The sequence below is a fragment of the Urocampus carinirostris genome, chromosome 11, assembly GCF_059441175.1.
Source record: "Urocampus carinirostris isolate Australia breed hairy pipefish chromosome 11, RoL_Ucar_1.0, whole genome shotgun sequence".
Lineage (NCBI taxonomy): Eukaryota > Metazoa > Chordata > Actinopteri > Syngnathiformes > Syngnathidae > Urocampus > Urocampus carinirostris.
In genome coordinates this window covers 12,383,071-12,404,185 of record NC_142359.1, presented here as the reverse complement: position 1 = coordinate 12,404,185, position 21,115 = coordinate 12,383,071, and the positions used below count along the sequence as shown (strand labels likewise).

Here is a 21,115-nt window from a genome sequence, read left to right as displayed (position 1 = left end):
TATTTGTCCCGTTTCTACCGCGGAGGAGGAAGTCGCCCACTTTTTGAAGCCCATCTTCAAAAAGTAAGTTGAACTTAAATTGATTTATCTCTATGGAGCTTATTATTTTATTAAATATTTTTTCTTCAGTACAAAACAATGCAAGTTACTTATACGTACACGTACTTATGTAAACCGTAAACATAGAGAATTTAACACTGAAGCAACTTACTAACAAATTCAACTTACAACTTATACATACACAAACTATTGTGCCAAAACGTTGAATATCGTGTGAAAAACGTCTCTAAAATATTATTTTTTTATAGAATGAACAACACTGTTATACCTATTAATGAATTTTGGGGATAAAAGCAGTCCATTTGATATTGACAAATTTAGAAAATACTCTTTAAAGGGACAGTGTGCATTATTTCATCAGTAGATGTCGTTAGCCGAAAAAGAGCGCTAAAAAGCACAAGGAAGGATACCAATTACAGAGACTGATGAAAGTGACTAAATTACACCATTTTTCTTCTTGTTTTGCATGAGGCTTTTGGTTTAACAGGTACCCGTAACAGCAAGAGAGCCCACAATTATGTCAGCTCCTTATAGATGAGCCTAATGTTATGTAAGATGAATGCAAATTTATCAAACTACGATATTTCAAAACTACACATTTATATCATTGTTCATGTATTTTTGCATATTATTCATATCAATAAAGTTTTTTTTTTTAATGGTTTACACCCTTTGTACCATTGAGAGGCACTAAATAGTACTTAATTTCCCTTTTAAAAACACACAATTCAATCGATATAACAGGTTGATTTCCACAAAAAGCTAATATTTATTGATGAAATGAGCTTTTATGCATCAAATTAAAGTTCATGCTTTAGATTTTTATATTCCAGACTGGTTTATATTCATTCTGGACAGGAAATAAGACATATTATAGCTACATTAGTCAACAAATTATCCCCCCAAAAAAACAATTACTTGTTAAAAGTCTGATATATATATATATATATATATATATATATATATATATATATATTATACAGTGGTATCTCTTTATAGGAATACCTCTAAACACAAGATATGTAATATACTAGTTTTATTTACATCAAAATTCTTACTTGCTACCATTAGAGAGCGCTTAATGCTCGTGACCGCTAACCGCCAACATCGGTGGGTTCTAGTTTGCACATGAAAATTATTGCAGGCAAACACGTTGTGCTGTAAAAATTGCCTGCACTTTTATTTAAAGTAACAGTAACTTTAATTAAAAAAAAAAAAAAAAAAAAAACTTACAACAAGGATGCACCAATTAACTTATAGCATGACAGACTATGTAGAATATTGTGACAATATTAACAATTTACAATGACGTTGTCATCTGCTACCAGTGACCCGGACAATCTGGATTAGATCTGAAATGGGCGAGACCCAATTGGTCTTTTTTGGAAAATAAATTAATAAATAATTTAAATAAAAAATGTTAGACGGCATACACAATTTAAAATCCATCCATGCATCTGTCAGCTCCTGTTTATCCAGGGTCAGGTTGCAGTGGCAGAAGCCACAACAGGAAAGCCCAGACGTCCCTATTCCCAGCCACTTCACCCAATTTAGCCCACAGGATCCTGACGTGTTCCCATGCCAGCAGAGTCTCTCCAGCATGGACTGGGTCATCCCCGGGCCTTTTTCCAGTGGGACATGACATGCCTGGAACACCTTCCGTGGGAAGCGTCCAAGTCATTCTTGCCCTATTCACCTCAGCCTTCTCCTTTCAATGTGAACGGGCAGCAGCCCTACACTATTATTTGCCGCCAATATAAACAGGAAGCTTTACTCCAGCACTTACTTCAGCACCGGACTGTGGGTTTCGGTTGAAATATGCAACTCGGGGTTTACTTGGGGCAGAGTCCTTCGAATCAAGCGTGCAATGCACGCGCAGCTCTTAAATTAACAGTTTGGCGCTGAAGTGTGCATTTTTGCGACATGCAGCGGACATAAGTGAAACTGAATGAAAAGGCACCAAAAAAAAATCATATTCTGCGTAATACAAGCTGCAAATAGTGAACTATTTGTCCGAAAGCAGAAAGACGGTTTGTAAAGCTTGAAAGCTATTGGCGAGAAACAGAAATTATGTCTGACGTGAGGGAGGTTGAAGAAGGAAGCTGCGCTTTTTGTACCCCAACATGTATTTGGATTTAGTGATTTTGAATTAAACTGATAATTTAGTAAGCGTTTTCTTGATTTAAATAATTACTTGAGTAAAAGTAAAAGCATGCTGTGTAGATAAATTACAAAGTAGAAGAAAATAAAGGTGAGAGAAAAGCCTGACTTAGTGGTTAACATTTTAAGCCCGAACAAAACCCACATTTCGGGCCGGAGTTGGGCCCAAGATCTTATCAAATATCACATATATACATTTACATGGTTTGATTCTATGGACTGTCATTGATGTAACGAGGCCATTTTCGCAGACATTTAACAAAGTTGAAGACGGCCAGGGGACGTGTAGGTGAGTTATGCCGGCTTTAAAGTTTGGAGATATCTTGTTTCCGACTGATTGTGATGTTTCTCTGATAAGAATATTTTGGTATAGTCTGCATATCTTGAATCCCAAGATTTGAAGCTTTCCAATGATATGTGGCATGATGTATTTATGTGACTGGTGACATCTTACTGCTACGTATCTGTATATCAAAAGTTTAAGGGGTTAAGCGAAAAACTGTTTCTGTGTACCATCTTTCTTTGTAAATATATCACGTTTCCATTCGGGCCCATGCGGCTTATACTCAGATGCGGCTTATGCATCTACAAAATGTTTTATGCTATAAAATGTACAGAGTGCGGAAGGTGTGCTCTGGAGTCCGGATTTTACGGTAAATATTATATTTAAACCTTATCCCTGAAGTGAGCCTTTTTATGTGAATAATCTCTAAAATGTTAGCACTTGGATCTAATCTTTTGACCGCCCGGCATGTGCTGTTAGAAGCGGTCTTCCAGACAGCGAGATAAGAGATCAGCGGCGATGGTGGCCCAGGGTTTGTCCTTGCCTCTCGGTGAAGGGCAACCTTGGCTTTCAGGAGACTTGACATTGATTTTTCTGACTCTACTACGTGACGGCTGCCGTGATGTGGGATCATCAACGCCATTCCAAAGGAATACCAACTGGTTTATTTGTGTTTTTTCACATGTCCTGGGGAAGCAGGGGATATGCAAAGCAGGACATCTTTTCAAGAAGTAATTTGCTAAAGCGTCAAATGCTCTGAATAAGATTATTGATTTATTTTAATCCTTTTGGGGTTTATCCACATAGGAGCAAATCGTATTAATCCTGTAAAGAAGGTGATCAATATGAACGACTGGGCAATGTCCGATTAATAATCAGCTGGCTCCCTGTGTAACCCATTTGTATTTGCATTTGCCCTTTGTATACAATCATGTTATTTGAAATCATACATGTCGGTTACAGGGTAAGGCCTTGGGATCAATAAAGTCCTTAGTGATTTAGTTTGACTAGTTTTACTTCGAACGTTTTACTGTAAAATACTTTACTTTTTATTAAAACTGTCTGTTTTTGTTCAGCGTTTCTGTTTTCTTTAATTGTTATTATAATTTTTTCCTGAAGCCTTCGGCTGCTGACCCCGTCAGCGTGGAAAAGCCCCTCTCAAGTCTTTCTCCTCACGTGCTTAGTTTGTGCCATTACATTTTATTTCTAGTTGTATTTGTTTTTATTGTTTTTTTTTTTAACCATTGCGTGTTTGTGTTTATTGTCCCATGGATGTTTATATGTAGCACTACGAGTGGAAATATATTGCCTGAAAAGAAGTTTATAAATAAATTGTAGTCTGTTTGATAATATGACATTACAAATCAATCTGGGCGCATCAGCAAACAGTAAGATTACTTTATGTATGCATGTATAATGCTGGGGTACCAATGGACCTGTTCTGAAAATAGCTCCCCAGTGCGGGGTCATTGTGATTTTCTAGACCATTATTTTTTTGAAGATGTTGGTTGAGTTTATTTAATCCAACTTTCAACATTTAACCTGGTTATAGCATTGTGTCAACATAGTAATAACATGAAACATTATTATAGAAATGCATCAACATTTTTGCCTTTTGCGCGTATCGGTAAAAAAGTAGCCCTCATTTTAAATTGGTTCCGCTATACGGTTACAAAGGTAATATATAATATTTGCCATTTCTGTAAAGCACTTTGAATTGCCTTGTGTATGAATTGTGCTATACAAATAAACTTACCTTGCCTTGCCTCGCCTATATATATTTGTTTTCAAATACACTTATTTTTCACTACTTTTTTAACCTCACTCTAAAAAAACCCATACAAAAAAAAGAAACGTGTTTACTGGTAGAAGACTTCACACACACACGAAAAAAAAAAAAAAACTGGCAAAGAGAAACAAAGTTTTACAGTGTGAGGATGAGCGTGTACGGTCAAGCACTGGGTGACACATCCAGCGGGTGATTTTAATGTCACACTGATTCAGTGCTTGTGTTCTCACGTCTTGGGGAATGTCGGCTGGAACGAGGCTCCAGTTTGAAGGGTCGGACTTAAAGCAAAGTGATCTTTACCCACATGAATCATGCACCGCAATCATAGAAGAGAGTGAGCTTGCAAGTTTTTTTTTCTCTCTCAATTCTCCCACAGCATCAAAGGTCAGCATTGTCACTGACTCCTGCTCTTGTTCAGTCTTTTTGATTTTATGAACTCAGCTTTAACACTTTCTTTTTCCCGCGGAGACTTCTGACTGAGCGTCCAGCGGCGTAAAAAGGTCAACAAATGAGGAAAGCAAAACAGAGAGGGGGGGCAGTCCTCACTTGAAGGTCGGCAGCACAGAAAGGTCAACATAATGGAAGAACCTGGAGGAAGTGTAGAGCAGTGGTTGCCAACCCTTTGTGTACCATGGACAATTTCATTGTCTGATTATATTTTCATGGCTCAGGCCTGGGGTGGAATTAGACAAGCTTTTACCTTTTTTCTGAAATAATGTTTACGCTACGAATAACCATGATACAATATATAATAATATCACCCAGAGTGACTCAGTCAAATATTTAGGTGTCATATTTGACCCCGATCCGTCTTTTCCACCACTCGTTAAGAATATTACTAGAACAGCTTTTTTCCATCTTCGCAACACTGCTAAAATTCGTCCTATGCGGTCTCAGTCGGATGTGGAGATTATAATTCATGATTTTGTTACCTCCCGTTTCGATTACTATAATGCACTACTCTCCGGTCTCCTCAAGTCCAAAATCAAGAGCCTTCAGCTGGTACAAAATGCTGCACCGAGGCTTTTAATTAAGACAAGACAGTTTGATCACATTACCCCGATTTTAGCCAACCTGCATTGGCTCCCTGCTAGCTTAAGATGTGATTTCAAGGTTCTGTTGGAAGTATACGAAATCATGCCTGGACTTGCTCCCTCACATCTTTCAGATATAATTCCCCCCTCTGTTCCGGTCAGAAGCCTTCATTCTGAAAATGCTGGTATAATAGTGATCCCAAGACCCAAGAAGAGATCCGCAGGTTCGAGAGAGTTCTCCATCCGGTCCCCGGTGCTGTGGAATGCTCTTCTCTCTGAGATTCGATCTGAAACCTCAGTGGAAATGTTTAAATCCAAGCTTAAAACACAATTATATTCTATATAATATGAATAACCTATATTTTATCTTGACAGTATCTGTGTATTTGTATTATTTGCCCTCTTGTAGGTTTTAGATCAGGTGATGGTGTCATAATAGTCTGTGGTTTGCAATAATCTGTGGACTGTGCAGCTCTTTGAGATTAAGGGCGTCACAGATAAACATGACTTGACTTGACTTAATAATACCAACTATAATAATATAAAAAGAATGTATGTAAATCGACTGTCTAGTAATGTAGAACATTTAGAAGACCTCTTAACATTACACCAAAATCGCATTTAATTTTCAGAACCGCTTGTCTTAATGAGTAAGAAGAGTGCTGGGCCCATCCAGCCTTGTTTTTGGAATGTTGAATGGAAACAGAGTGCAGATAAATCTCCGTAATAGAAGAATACGAACTAACCAATTAAGCCAACCCTGTGAAAAACATGTTGGAGACATGTGGTCTCTATCGGTATCGCTCTTTAGCCTGGCATTCTTTGCGTTTGATAAATTCACCCTTTGTCAAATGTTTGCAATGCTTGGCAATCAGCGTTGTGACCTCATAGCTTCCCTTTGTAGCACTTCCATTAGACTCCCAAGGTTTTGTGAAAAAGTGCTGCTGTGCCGTTAAAACAGCTTACAGTTGTTTCACGTTTTCACAGTGTATTTCCAATAGGATTGGCAGTACCTCTAAATATGAAATTCTTTGAAAACAGCCAATCGCTTGGCAAATTAGGCAGACACAGTTGTTTCAGATTTTGGGGAAAAAATAATCAAATTGTTGCTTGCCCTGGACGCGGCGGACATCACCGTCAACCTTTTTTTTTTTTATGCCATGTCAGAAGACAAGGGCAAGGTGGCCAAAGGGCTACTGCCATTATCCGATGAAATGGTGATTTATGTTTTTTGTACACATTTATCTTATACATTATTCATTGTATGACAAAGGCCCTTGACCAGTAAAGATTTGAGCCTCAGCCGTAACTGGACCCCAGGCCGAACTTAAAACATACCTTTTCTGAAAAACACAAACATTATAATTGAACCTTGAGGATGGATTGACAGATTTCAGAAACATCACAACAATTGCAAACACAATTTCTTCTTAAATCCAATAGCTATTACAAAAGGACCTGAATGAAAGACCTTTACATTCATAGAATTGCCAAACAATAGGAATGTCTGCAGAGTGGTGATTAAAAACTCTGCACATTCCACAAACACTTTCACCTTGAAGTGTTGGTAAATGACCAGAAAACACATTGTCAATGCAACTGTTTTTTTTTTGTCTTTTTTTTTTTGAGGGAGGGATTGGAGAAGAGTGTTACCTTCAGCCCCAGGGTGAAGTCATCGGGGTCAAAGTTGGTCAGGGAAGATGGTCCAGGACGTTAGCCATAGGACAGGACAAGGGGTGGTACGAACAGTGGTGGAAAAAACACGATGGTGTGGCACAGCGAATGAGGGCGGAGGGGTGACATGTGAGGAGTGTTTCGGGGAATATGGTCCAAAGGGTTTAAAGCAAAATGGGAGTATTTGAATGATACAGAGGAAAGGTTAAGAAAAGGGAACGAAAAAGAAAAGCTGTTCAAGGAGTCAAAAAGAATACCCAAACAAAAGAGGAATGAACCCATACCTTGGTCGTTTAACGTCAGGTGCGCCAGACCTTGAAAGGGGAAAAATAGACAAAAAGAACAGAAAGAGCAAGAAGAAAGAAGGTCATAAAAGGCACGAGAAGAACAAAAGCATTGTCACAACGTTGGACTGCAGTTTGTGACAGACATCCTGGGGCAGACTCGGATGTCAGAGTTCAAACCAAAACAGAAAAGAACACAGAGAGAGCAAGAAGAAGAGATAGAAGAGAGAGGGAGAGAATACCAACAAAAAACAAGAAAACACTTTTTGAGTGAAGTGTGTGAAGGGTTTTGAAAAAAAAGAAGCATTTTTTGTTGTATTTGGCGCAACGCCCGTAGGCCATTGCTCTCACAAATGCTTTTTTTTTCCCCTCTGGAGTACTTATGGAACACAGAGAAAAAAACTGTTTGGCAGAAAAGGCTTGAGCTAGATTCGAATTTGAAAACCACATGATCATCCGCAATGTCTTATAGAGAGAATGTCCGATGTGTTATCTTGAGAGGGCAAAGACTAGTCCAACATGAATAATAGCTACTGGTCTAAAATACTAATGTGGCTAACTATAGGCAACAACCCTCAGGAAAACGACCAGATTCAGACCAGGGTCCATAATGCTCATAACGACGAAAGCATGTATACATTCAGTCATTCATTATCTGTACCACTTATCTACACTAGGGTTCCGGAGATGCTGCTATCATCGCAGAGTAAGCACCGGACACCCGGAACTTCTTGCCAGCAAGTCACAGGGTACACACAGATATAATACCATTTAAACCCTCATACATACTTGGGTAAAATTTGGACCCGCCAATAGACCAGCCTTGCAGGTTTTTGGAATGTGGAAAGAAACCTACACAGGCACAGGGAGAACATGCAAACTGCACAGGGAGGCCAGTAGCTGGACTTTAACCTGGGACCTCTGAAACATGGGTCTGTCTCACTAAACACTCAAAATGCCCATGACAAAATTAACGTTCCTAAAATACGAGCTTGGAAACACTTTCAGGTCCATCAGCTTGAAAGCGGCCTACAAAAAACATTCAACAACATGAACGACATACAGCATCACTGTGCTATACTGGGTGCATGTCAGCAGATAGGAGAACCTTAGAGATAATCATCAACACAGCCCAGTTGCTGACCAGTCTGCAGGACATTGCCGGATCAGACTACCAGAGCAGCGCCGTCTAAATTACTAAACACTTCTCTCAACCTGGCCAACACCTCTTTGACTTCTGGCAAAAGTTACAGGTCCCTTAACACAAAGATTAACGGGCTTAAAGATAGTATCTTCCCCACAGCCTTCATCTCCCTCAACAGGCACACAAAAGTGTAAGAAAAATATATCTTGCCTATGTATCAAAATAGTTATATTCATATTCTATGTATCTATTCATATTCCTGTCAAAGCTATATTATTATTAAAGCTTTAAAAATGCTCTCGGTGTAACGTCTTTCTTTGTAAATGTGTGTAACCCATGTATAATATGTATTTGCAACTGTATATTTTGTAATGCATTTATTTGTATTTATTTTAGACACTTATTCTGATATGCTTTGCGCGGGTGAACGAAAAATGAGGGGTGAAAGAAACGCGGGGTGCTGAATTTAAGTGGGGACCGCTAAATGTGAGGGACAGACAAGGAAAGAAGAGGGGGTAAAAAGTTGGTTAAAGAAAAAGGAGTAGCGAGAGTAAATGTGTTCATCTGATATATTTTTTTCCACCCTTACCTTTGGAAATATACACTTTTTTCCTTGCATTACTTTCAACGGGACCTGGACTTGGCAGGTCTGCATCAAACCTTAAGTATCAGTATACTTTTCCATTCATTTTGCCGGCTGTGATTTTTGGACTGTGGACTTTAATGAAGGACATTTAGTTTCAATCGCGGGACTTGAAGTCGGGTTTGGGTTAATTTTGTGTTTGTGTTACATGTTTGAATGCGGGCGTATGCGGCTTATATACAGGTGCGGTTTGTGTATGTACAAAATCGGTTTTCCTCTTAAAATGTGGTGGGTGCAGCTTATAATCAGGTGCGCTCTATAGTCCGGAATTTACGGTATATTTGTTTCTTTGAACTCTTTTATTACATGTTTATTCTGAAGGTTCACATCTATTTTTCATTGTAAACAATTTAGACTATGTTTTAATCAATGACAAAAACACTTAAAAAAAAAAAAACAATTGTAACTCAAATGTAACTGTCGGAGGTGGTCCAAAATCAAACAGCCAGGTTCCTCACTGCCTGCGCCGTGGACAAAAACAAACACACTTCTTTCCTCTCCTGAGGATTCAATTGTTGGAATCTTAAATCTGACAAAACCCAACAAAGCTCCCCAAACAAAGCGATTGGATTTGACTCGAGGCGGAACATACTTTCAAGAGCCGCTCAGGCCAGTCAGCACCATTCAAGTGAACCTGTCTCCGGTCAATCGATAAATAAGACTTATACCTCATTGGAGGGTCGGTCTTTGTCTTCCGTAGCCGTCGCTACGGGAGCCTCGATTCCTGAGAAATTCAATTTCGGACTCGAGATGACTGAACCGTCAAACGTTTGGTGCTCAGCCCAAGCCGGATAAATAAAACACAGTGAGCACTCGTTGAAGGTGGCTGCAAATTTCCCATGTTCATTTTGTTGGTTGTCAGTCTCTAGCGCAATTTGAGGATATTGGAAAAAAATAAGTTTAAATGCCAAGGATTGGTGTGATTTTGAAAAGGTTATTTTCTCAAAGCCAAACGTGAATACAAAACGGAGTAGAAGCTTAGAACAAACACTCGCTGCAATCAATAGATCCAATCCACCACACTCCTGAGGTTTTCTCTCATAACTTTGTCCTAGGTAACAGTAGCTTATATATCGTTAGTAAAACAAACTAGGACTGGCTGGGCTGTAGTACCACATCAAAAAATAACTTGTTTCTCCAATCTGGGACAGTTACCATGTCAAATTGTAACTAAAAAAAACAAATTTAAAGAAACAACCAAAATTAAAAAAAGTTCATATTAGTTGTTTCGATTGAAACAAAACTCAAAACTGTGCAGACTATTTAGAAAACAATAAATTATGTTAAAATCAGTTTCAACGTGAACTAAATTTGGATAGCTTGTGAAAAAATATAAAGTATTTGTAGCTTGTGCCTAAATTGCGACAATTGAGCAGTTATTAGCGATTGTCCACTTGTACAAAATAGCATACAGATACAACACCTAAAAACAACAGCTTTTAGTTTCAACACCAGCTTGTTTGTTGGATTTCTTGATTTGATTATATTATTTTGAACTAAATAAATCAGATTAATTTAATCATAGTCTGGCCCTGACATAAAAACCTTGTGGCATGGCAGCCTTCTAGAAGATGTTGAGCAAAGCATGAAAATATGATAAAAGGTTGCTGTCTTTTGTTGAATTAAAAGCAAGGTATACATACTTCAAAAGGATAACTATAGTGGCATTCATCCTTTTTTTAGAGATTAATTTCCTATCAAATGTTCATATGTATATCTGCTATGTAATCCTCAGACTAATGCGCAGCTGTTCCCTAGCTAGCACCATAAGACAACAGAAGCTCCATTTCATTACTCTCCCTTCCTTAATCCAGAAATGCCAGGCAATACGTAGACAAAGCCTGTCCCATTTCAAAGTGTAGGGGAAGGGGAAGGAGTAAAGACCACATGTGTTTAATCTCTGGTCCAAGGCCTCTGTATGCCTCCGTAGTTCAAGTCCCTCGGTTGGCAATATGGAGAGTCTGACAGTCTGTATAAACACACCGGCAGTGTATTTTATTTATCAATCTGCTTTTCTCATGGCCCTTTACGAGGACTCCAATGACAGTCACGCCACCACCCTCTGTTTTTGTTGCCTTGCACATAATCCATTAAGTAGATAAGGCAGAGTCTCCTGCCATGAAGCAGAGAGGCAGTTTCTCTCCACACAAAACTGACAGAGAAGCAGGCAAATATGATAAAAAAATATTATGTGCAAACACAGTAGGTACTTGAATTGTGTCAATGAGTGAGTTTCTTTGGTGACCTTAGTGAGCATGAATGTGTTGTAATGCCCCTCCCTTTCCAGGCTCGAAATTGCAAAGATGCGTCAGGTCTCAGGATGGCTCACATCAATCAATTGCGTCCTGCTTACCTTCCACCCTCTATCAGACCGAAACACAGACCACGTCAACACTGTGTATACATAAACTACTTGATACTTTGCACTTAGGCTATCGCTGTTTCCCTGCTTCGTGGAATTTGAATTAAATCGTCTTTATGTCATTGATATCAACCTATTGTGTTCAGAGCAGACATCAACTGTTATGTGGGCAGGTTAGGGAGGGCTTTGTGTGTTGGGTGGGCATGATTGTATGTGCATGCGACTGTCATAGGCTGGAATATGCGGTTAGTCAAGCAGTGGGACGGGCATTTAAGTCAACGTGTAACCCCCCCTAGAAACCTACTCCAGCTAGTATTTTAGCAGTCCATCACATTAAAAAAAAGGAATCAATCAAATCGGACTCTGAGGAAAAGCAGGAAAGCACAAAGAAAGGACGATCACCAGTGCTCTGTGGATTATGACTGGCATGTGAAGCGACTGAGGCGGTGTTGGGAGAGATGCTATTACCGAGGCTGCAGGTTCGGCCTTCTGCTATGGCTAAGCTAACGACTCTCATAATTTACCACTGGTGAGTCTGTAACTCAAAAACTCCAGATATATTTCCCATGAAACAGATAACCTGGAGCTATAACTCATGGAAAACCCCTACATTCATGAAGGGTGTATTTGTAGCATCACAAAGACCTGGCTCGATCCGAAGATACCCAATGCTAGCATGCAGCTCGCCAGCTGCTGTCTAAATCACTTTCAAACACAGAAAAAAATCCCTAAAAATGTTTGGTACCATTATATAAAGGGTTTAACTGCAATACTGTATTTTTTGTTTTTATTTGTAAATGTATAGATGTTATTTTTTTATAGTCGTAATCTCTCAGATGGTAAGGACTTCACATTGAGGTAAGTATGCCCTGAGGGGCCTTTTATGAAGGTATGACGCTATTTCGTGGAATTTTACTTTTCGCGGGGGTCCAGGAAATGACCGCAAAAAACAAATAATTATTGTACCCCGTGGTGATAGGACTACATTTGAAATAGCGTCATCCTCTAAGGGCACTTTGCAGCATATGGCTACCTCATTGGACATCCCCGCGTTTCATCTTCCTATTCAAATGGACGACACACCGGCGGGGGGTGAAACACTCCTGATGTATTTCGCCGTCGGAAGCGCTGCGAAAAAGGCGAGCTGCGGCCAGAGCAAGTTTGTAAAAGTCGCAAAGAATAACAGGAGGAGGAGGAAAGGAAAGGTTGCTGCACCCTTGGCGAGCGTTATAAAAGGCAACGGCCTCTACAAATCAGGGCTCTTACTCGGCTCGGGCACCGTTAAAGTTTCATGGCGTAATCATCGACGTACGCCTGGCGTAACCCAAAGGTGCTGGCGGCGCCCGCCATCGTTTGTAAGGCATTTGTTGAAACACGGTTGTGATTGAAAGTGAATACAAATCACTCTCTGCCGCCTCATTCATATTGCATATAGTGTCCTTTCACAGCTTAAGTCGTATGGAGATGGCTCAAATTTCAAGTGTGGTAATAATTCAAAAGGATGAGAGAGTGAGATGTGAAATATTGAGAGTTGTAGAATTGTGTTAAAGGGCTCCGCGGATCACAGCCTTTTTCAATTATTAACCGAGTGCGCCTATTTTCTAAAGTTGCGAGCCGTACATCACGCGTGTTCTGCTGGCATGCTTTATTGGTAAATACACGATGAATCATGTACAAGACAATAGAAGGGTTGAGCTAAGTGAGAGTATGGTTTTAGAAAGACTGTGGGTGGTTTTGAGGAGGTGGTTATGTTTCAAGGAATTTGCATTAAACTGTGTTGATACATTTTCATTAGTGTCTCATCTCACCTCATCAGCTGTACCGCTTATCCTCAGTAGGGTCGCGGGGGTGCTGGAGCCCATCCCAGCAATCATCGGGCAGTGGGCAGGGGACACCCTATACTGGTTGCCAGCCAATCGCAGGGCACACAGGGACAAAGAACTCACTCGCTCATTCACACTTAGGGACAATTTGGACCGGCCAATTTGCCTGAAATGCATGTTTTTGGAATGTGGGAGGAAACCGGAGTGTCCGGAGGAAACCCACGCAAGCACGGGGAGAACATACTGCACAGGAAGTCCGGTAGCTGGATTTGAACCCACACAGGAGGTTCCCAAGACCTTAGAACTGTGCCGCACACGCGCTAACCACTGCGCCGCCGTGCTGCCTAATAATAAAATAAATTAATTAATAAAAAAAAAAAAAAATAAGAAAAAAAAAAATAATAAGCATTTTTGAAAGGGTGTCGCTACTTTGTGGTTTCACGTTCGCGGGTTCAGAGCTTCGCAGGTCTAAAAAAAAATAATAATAAAATATAATAATTCTAAAAAATTATGATTATAATATTTAATATCTATATATTTTTATATTTATATTCAAGCATTTTTGAAGGGACGTCGCTACTTCGCGGATTTTCACTTTTCGGGGGTGGTTTTAGACCCCAGTAACGGCAATAACCGAGGGATTACCGTAATACATTTTCATTAATGTGTTCAATAAAATTACAAAACATATTAACATTGGAAAATGTCTGTATATTGAACTAAATTGATATTAACATTGTGAAACATTGCGTGATCCCAAAAGCCAAGAGGAGATCCGCAGGTTATCGAGGGTATCTATTCGGGCCCCGGTGCTGTGGAATGCTCTTCCCCCTGAGATTCGATCCGCAACCTCAGTGGAACTGTTTACATCTAGGCTTAAAACGCATTTATATTATATAGTTTATGAATGACCTATATTTGATGTTGACGATGTATGTGTATTGCAACGTCCATTGCAGCCTCATCACCCTGAAAAGGGGATAACCTCTCAAGGTTTCTTCCTTTTTTAATGCTGAGGATTTTAGATCAGGGGATGCTGTAATAATAGTCTAATATTCTGAGGTCTGTGCTGCCCTTCAAGACTTCTTGTGATCAAGGGTTACACAAATAAACGTGACTTGACCATACATGACCTGAATACACATGACACTAGAGTGTAAACATGCTATAGAGACTCTAAATATGGATAAATAATAATAAATAATATCAGGATAAAAGTCAAGTCAAGTCATTTTTATTTGTATAGCCCTTAATCACAAAGAGTCTCAAAGGGCTTCACAGCTTATTACACCATCCCCTGATCTGGAACCAACATGAGGGCAAGGAAACCAAAAAACCTCAACATGAGGAAAATGAAGAAACCTTGAGAAGGGACCGCACATGTGGTATCCCCCTTCCAGGATTACCAGACAGCAAAGGATGTTGCAATCACAAATAATACAGAAAAAGACTGGAAGCCAGGAAAATACATTTACAATATAGTGCTTAGAGACTGGCCCAAGTTATAATGCAATTGCAATATGTAAATGAAAAAAAGAGTAGTGCACTGTAACAATATATACAAAAACAAAACACGTTACAAATTCACGATTGATTCAGTGATGGTTACATTTACAGTTCAAATTAGTACGATTTTGATTTGATTCCTTACATGTTGAGCCGTTTGAACTTGTGCTGCCTTACTTTTTTTTAACATATATATATATATATATATATATATATATATATATATATATATATATATATATATATATGATATTTGTTCTATTTTAAGTATAGTTTTTCTTTTATACTACTAAAAATCAAATTGGAAACTGTAATTGCTTACAAGATCTTATTTATTAAAACATTTAAAAGTTGTTTTTGCCTAAATGGTTTATTTATTCATTTAATATTTATATCATTTATTCAATTCTGAACATTGATTGGATTCAACTTTTTGTCTTGTATTTATTGTCTCTTTCATGAGGATCTTCAGAAGATGATGGAAAAAATAAATGATTATTTGATGAATGCCTTTCAAAGTCCATAATTGAACTCAATAAGTGAGATGGGTTTTTTTTTTAGAAATGCATTACATACTGAAAGTGATACAGAGTATTTTAACATGAATATGTGTCAGAGTCCATTAGTTATGTATTTTTTTCTAAAATACACGTTTTTTTAGAGTATTTTATTTTTATTTTCTAAGTTTAACGCCGGGTGGCATTACCGCCTCAATAGCATATATCTCTGACAGTCTACCAGCAGTCGCCATGGTTACGTAAGATTCTAAAAGCATTCTCCTTACTTGGCTGTGTGTAAACACGAATTGTATTTCCTTCCTGTTTTTTCTTTGAAATTCCGAAGGGAACTGTTGACCCCTCCCCTTAGAAAGACACTTAAGCCTTCGCGAGTGAGTCATTAAATCTTTATGGTCACTTTCCTCTTTACGCAGCGGCAACAGCCATCATCTGTCAGGAGTGATGCACTAAGTTGTTTGGAGACCCTCTCGACATATGTGCCCCTGTATTTAAAGCTTCCATTAGCCGCACGGCACAATTAAGAATGCATAAACACACAGATTCGTATGACAAACAGGGTTGGCAAATAACGGAATACATGTAACTGCGTTACATAATTAGAATACACTAAAAAATTGCATTCTGTTATGGAAAAAAAACATTATCAAACCAAAGGATTACTTTGCAGGATTAAAATTTAATTTAAAACTAAATCGACATACACATAATGTGCCGATCAACTAATTGCGTCCATCATAATATAAATTAGTGGCAATCAAAAGACAGAGAGAGGTGAGGTGCGCCTGGTAGTAATATACCTATCTAAAGCGCAAATTACACAGATAGGCAATTCAATCACTTTTATTTTGTTTGTATTTTAATTTTCCTTCAATTTAGCACTCATGAAGTTGAATTGGCGTTAACCTGCAGTTTCGTGAGGGCAGCGCAGTTGTGCTACTGATGCGTTCAGGGACATTTAGTAAATATGAATTTTCGTTTTCTTTCCGTATTTTGCAGTTAATTTGTGTCCAAAATCACCATATGAAAATTGCATTATTTGTTGTGGTTTTACTTAGCCTGGTTGTCACGATATGGCAATTGCCCTCACCTGCGCTCACTCATTCAGCCCCAAGCTGCCACTCCTTCCCTAAACTAGTCCTCCTTTGCAGGAGCGTCATTCTCGTTCACACCTTGTCAGTACGTCTGCGGACCTCAGCGCATGCAAGGCAAGCACTTTTGACTCTGGCTCCTGTTTTTATCTTGACCCGTTCCCTGTATCCAAGCTCCGTTCTCCTGTCCCGGCTACCCATATCCTGCCTGATTCTGTTTTCTGTGTCGATCCCCAATCCAAGTTCCGTTCTCTATTCCTGGCTACCCGCATCCTGATTCATTTTCCTGTATTAATCCCCGACTTCCCGGTCGTCCCGGCTACCCAACTTGTTCCAAACTCTGACCACGCTCCGTCTCCTGTCCCGGCTGCCCGGCTCGCTTCCGATATCCGACCACGCTCCCTTCTCCAGTCCCGGCTGCCCGATCCCCATCTTTTTCCTGCCCTATCCCTTAATAAAGCATTGTGTCAAACGTTATGCATTTCGATCCCCTGCTTGTACCGGTCGTGACACTGGTAAATCTGAATATTGTCAAGAGTAGTTTTAAAACGAGAACTTAGCTACAAAAAAATTAGAAAGTGAACATTTGGTGTGATTAAAATGATATTTGGTTCTTAATGTGAACTAAAACAGACCATATCTTATCTTCCATGTGACAGAAAACGTTTATTGCCGCTTAATAAATTATACAACATGGTTAAAATGTACATTACTTTTGGGGGACTACAAAAAACTACCTGACCTTGGTTTCCTCGAATTCTTTTTCAAGGTTACATTGTTCATTTATCGAAATCGCAATTCACTATTTCTATTTATATTATGTCTATTTAGTATTTTATTGACATATTTGGTATTGGTAAAAGTCATTAAAATTAATGTTATATTACAGCAATATTCTAATACTCGGATTACATTACCGATTAAATTTTTCAAGAAGTAACTGGTAACTGTATCGGATTACGTTTCTAAAGTAACCCCCTGAACACAGCAAATAAATTCACAGCACTCAAAATGAGCAAGTGGGAGATGTGTTATATGTAGCTGTTGACAAAAAAAAATAATATTCAAATTAAAGTGTCAATGTTTGGTGATGAGGTTGAGACCCAAATCGAGAGCGAGTATCTCATCAGCTCCCACACATCCGCTAATTAACTGCGCGGCGCTGAGTGAATCACTTTGACGCACACATTTTGTTCATTAAAACAGCGTTAATATGTCACGGGATCCGTCTGGAAAAATAAACCCCGTCACCCGCGGACCGACGAGAAAGAAGGGACGCGAGCAGCTGCCTCTTGCCTCGTAACGACGCACTTCATAAATAAATAGGACCTCCATATGCGGCGCTGATGAACGAGGAATCGCTTCGGGTTTTAGCCGCTGCAACCTAGCGCGCTGTGGGGATATTGATGATGGCGTCACTTAGGGTAATTTAAAGCGGGCATACGGGAGATTTTCAGATAAACTAATGGGCTAGCTCGCGGTGTTTCTCTACGGATTGGGCGGGACCCAAAAGTGGGTTGCGGACCTGTTTTCAGTAGCTCGTGGGACTTTCCCTTGACAAGATAATTCTGTCTATCTATCTATCTACCTTGGTCGAGGGGTGGCCGACAGCAAGACAAACGCATACAATAACAAAGAAAATAAAAGGGAAAAAAATAGCGAAAAAACACACACAAAGATTTTTGGACCATGGTCAACCCAATTGCCCAAACACCCAAACAAGTTAGACACAAGTTGGTCATGCTTTCGTCCCTCCAGATAAAATAGGACACCAGAAAGCGGCCATGTCACTCGGGTCAGGGTGACACAACACACTCTTTTGTTCAACAGCAGGGCCCGACAGCTTTCACTGGTTTACCCCTGCTGCATCATACGGGTGCCCAGCCCATCCTTAAGAACGCGTCCACAATCTCACTATCCTTTCACAACACCTCTCCACTCCTTTCTATCACCAACAAGAGCTCTAGCTTCCATTATATTTAGACCTCTTTCCTGCAGTGCACTCATAACACCATCCATCTCCGTCAATCTCGGACAAGACAAGATAATAAGGAAAACAAATAAATGGAGGCTCAATGACACTCCCTAACAGTAGATGGGGACAACACTCTGCTCAATCGCTTCTTCCTCTTCAGTCAATCCGCATGTTTGAGAGGGACTACATCACGTTTTATTGTGATTGTGCTGGTTTTATTTACTTGTTCAGCCCATAACAATGGGTCCAAGAAAGTTAGTGATAAGAAGAAGGAAACGTGGAAAACAGTGATACCAACAATTGATTTGAAGAAGGAAACAATAAACTGGTATACGCCATTGTAAAGGCAGCTGGATGGGACTGTAAATGGTTAAAAATGTTATATGTTTTACTTTTTAACAGTATAGTATTTTATACAAGGTAGATATTTCAATAATTATCGACATCTAGCTGCACACTTTAATATTTTGAATCTCTTCTTATATGCGGTTATTTTAAAGCAGTTTTATGTGATTTAGGCTTATATGCCATTAACACATCACTTGAAGTTATTTTGATTTTGCTTGTCCTATTTATATTTTATTATAAAGAAAAGTTCAAAAATTAAGTAGCTTGGACGTTCACTGTAGAAGGAAAAAATACATGCAAATATAAGTAAGTAGAATAGTACATTTTCCTATTCAAATTATTAATTCGTTTTCTGGATTGAATTATTGTTGGTGATATACCGATTAAAGGGATAACCACAAACCTGTCTTTTTTCATGTTCTCCTTTATACTTCCTTTTTTTCTTAACTTGTTTATGCAACATAATAATTCGTGATATAATGCATCAAAGCCAGTAAGCCGTTTGAGAGCCGGCTCCCTTTAATGAGTTTACCCAAAAGAGCAAGTTCTCTAAAAAGAGACGGACTTCCTTTCACTACACAACTACCACATGAAATCCGATGTTGCTTCGTTTGCAACGAAAAAAAAAAAACATACCGAGATAGAGGCTACCGCGGCGAACTTGTTTGACTTAATTGATTTGCCGTTTCGAGATAGTCGGTGTATACCGGATGGTACCCATAATTGACAAATTGCGTTTTTCCATACAGATTTTCTTGTACGTCGTACACGTCTTAAAATGCATAATAAACGTACTTTGTATGGCAAAAACGTACAGGTTGACAGGTATGATTATATATATATTTCTTCTATTTCTGATTTAAACTGCACAGTCCTTTCATTGGATACATTTGAGAAAGACATTTTTTTCTTGTTTGGGCCGCAGCTTATCGTTAGTGTGGAATGGTGGGTCTTAAACTGAGACCAGTTGAGAACCAGTGAGATAGAGAGTATCAACTGCACTGTCGTCTCCAACGGACGTCACTAGTTTCTAACCACAGTTTATCTTGCAGAAACCAATAAGTTCTCCCTCTGACCTCTATTTTCCGTTCATTTATGAGGTCGCAACTAATCATCGTCTCTCGGGTGAGATCTCGCCGACCAATCCACCTGCGCTTCCCCGCCCCCTCCATTCCTAATTTTCCAGGAGCGGTCCGGACGGCCTTTTCCAGCACAGGCAATTTCATGGACTGAATGCCTCTGATTGCCGCTTCTGGAATGGCGCTCATTAGCCGGAGCCGGAGAGCAACAAAACGCATCCTTCCTTTGACTATTTTCAGTTTTCGCCTCCTTGGCTTCCCCCGCCACCAGGAAACTGTAATTGTGGTGTCAGACTTGACGGAGGGGCTGACAGAGTCGTTAGCGGGCCAAGGCGTTCTTTACACTTTGAATATAAAAGCAATCAATGTGTCTCGATTTGACAAGAACGTCACGGACGCTACTTTTATTGCATGGGGGTCGACGGGAAAAATCAGAGGTCAGGACTTATGGCTCGTGAGCCAAATATGGCTTTTTTTATGAGTGCATCCGTCTTAAAGATCAAACAATGGTCATGGTAATTTCTATAAGCTTACTTTTTGCTATTTCACAAAATTTCATCGAGCATCGTGTTCTCTGATTGGCTCAACAGTCACTATGCCTCTTTTCAGCCTGTCTGCCTTTGTTTCAATATCATTGTGTTCAAAACAGTTTGACACCTTATATTACGTACGAACAAAAATGTTCAGGTTCTAGTTTCTCTAAAAGCCATCATGTCGACAAAATGCTCTGGACAGACTGCGGCCAGTTCCAAAAGTGAGAGACATATTTTGACAGGCTTTATATCGCCAACAAACAGTTTTCCAAAACGTCCATATGATGGCGACAAAATATAATGTGAAGTAAAGTGAACAGAGAACCAACTATACACGTTGGTCATTTTGTCCACAATATATAGAGCAGTTTCAACTAAAGTATACACGCCAACGTGACACCAACAGACCTTGTTTGGTTGTGCGTCACTAAAAATGCATTTATTTTAAAGCTCACTCAACAATATATGTTCACTGTAGGGAAACTTTATGATGAAACCCCAACGGAACGAACTGTAATCACCTCGAAACGGCAGCAAAGCACCCAGAGCAATTTGTTTAGGTTAGCGGTAAGAGTGGTTGGATCTCTGTACACATAGCACCCTACACTAGATGCACCACTATTCCTCTTGTTTGCAATTTTTCTTGACATTTTTTTACAGAAGAACTCAGCTCGCAGCTTGTTTTTTGCTTCATTATTTATGACATCAATGATGGTCAAAATGAGTCTCAACAATCTGAGTTAACTGCAGGAGGGAGACACATTATAATTGGTATATTTTTTGATATGGGACACGGGATATGGCATTATTTT

General features: G+C 39.4%; 1 protein-coding gene across 7 annotated transcripts in view; it reads right to left on the bottom strand.

The window, feature by feature from the left end:
- The window catches only part of nrxn2b (neurexin 2b), a 631,720-nt gene that overhangs the window by 441,769 nt on the left and 168,836 nt on the right, over positions 1-21,115 (bottom strand). For 5 of the 7 annotated variants that reach the window (XM_088347971.1, XM_088347972.1, XM_088347965.1 and 2 more), the window contains exon 4: positions 7,285-7,314. The exons of the other annotated variants lie outside the window; for them this stretch is intronic. In XM_088347971.1, the coding sequence (XP_088204097.1) occupies positions 7,285-7,314 (30 nt within the window). The remainder of the gene's footprint in view (positions 1-7,284; positions 7,315-21,115) is intronic. 7 annotated transcript variants of the gene reach the window in all.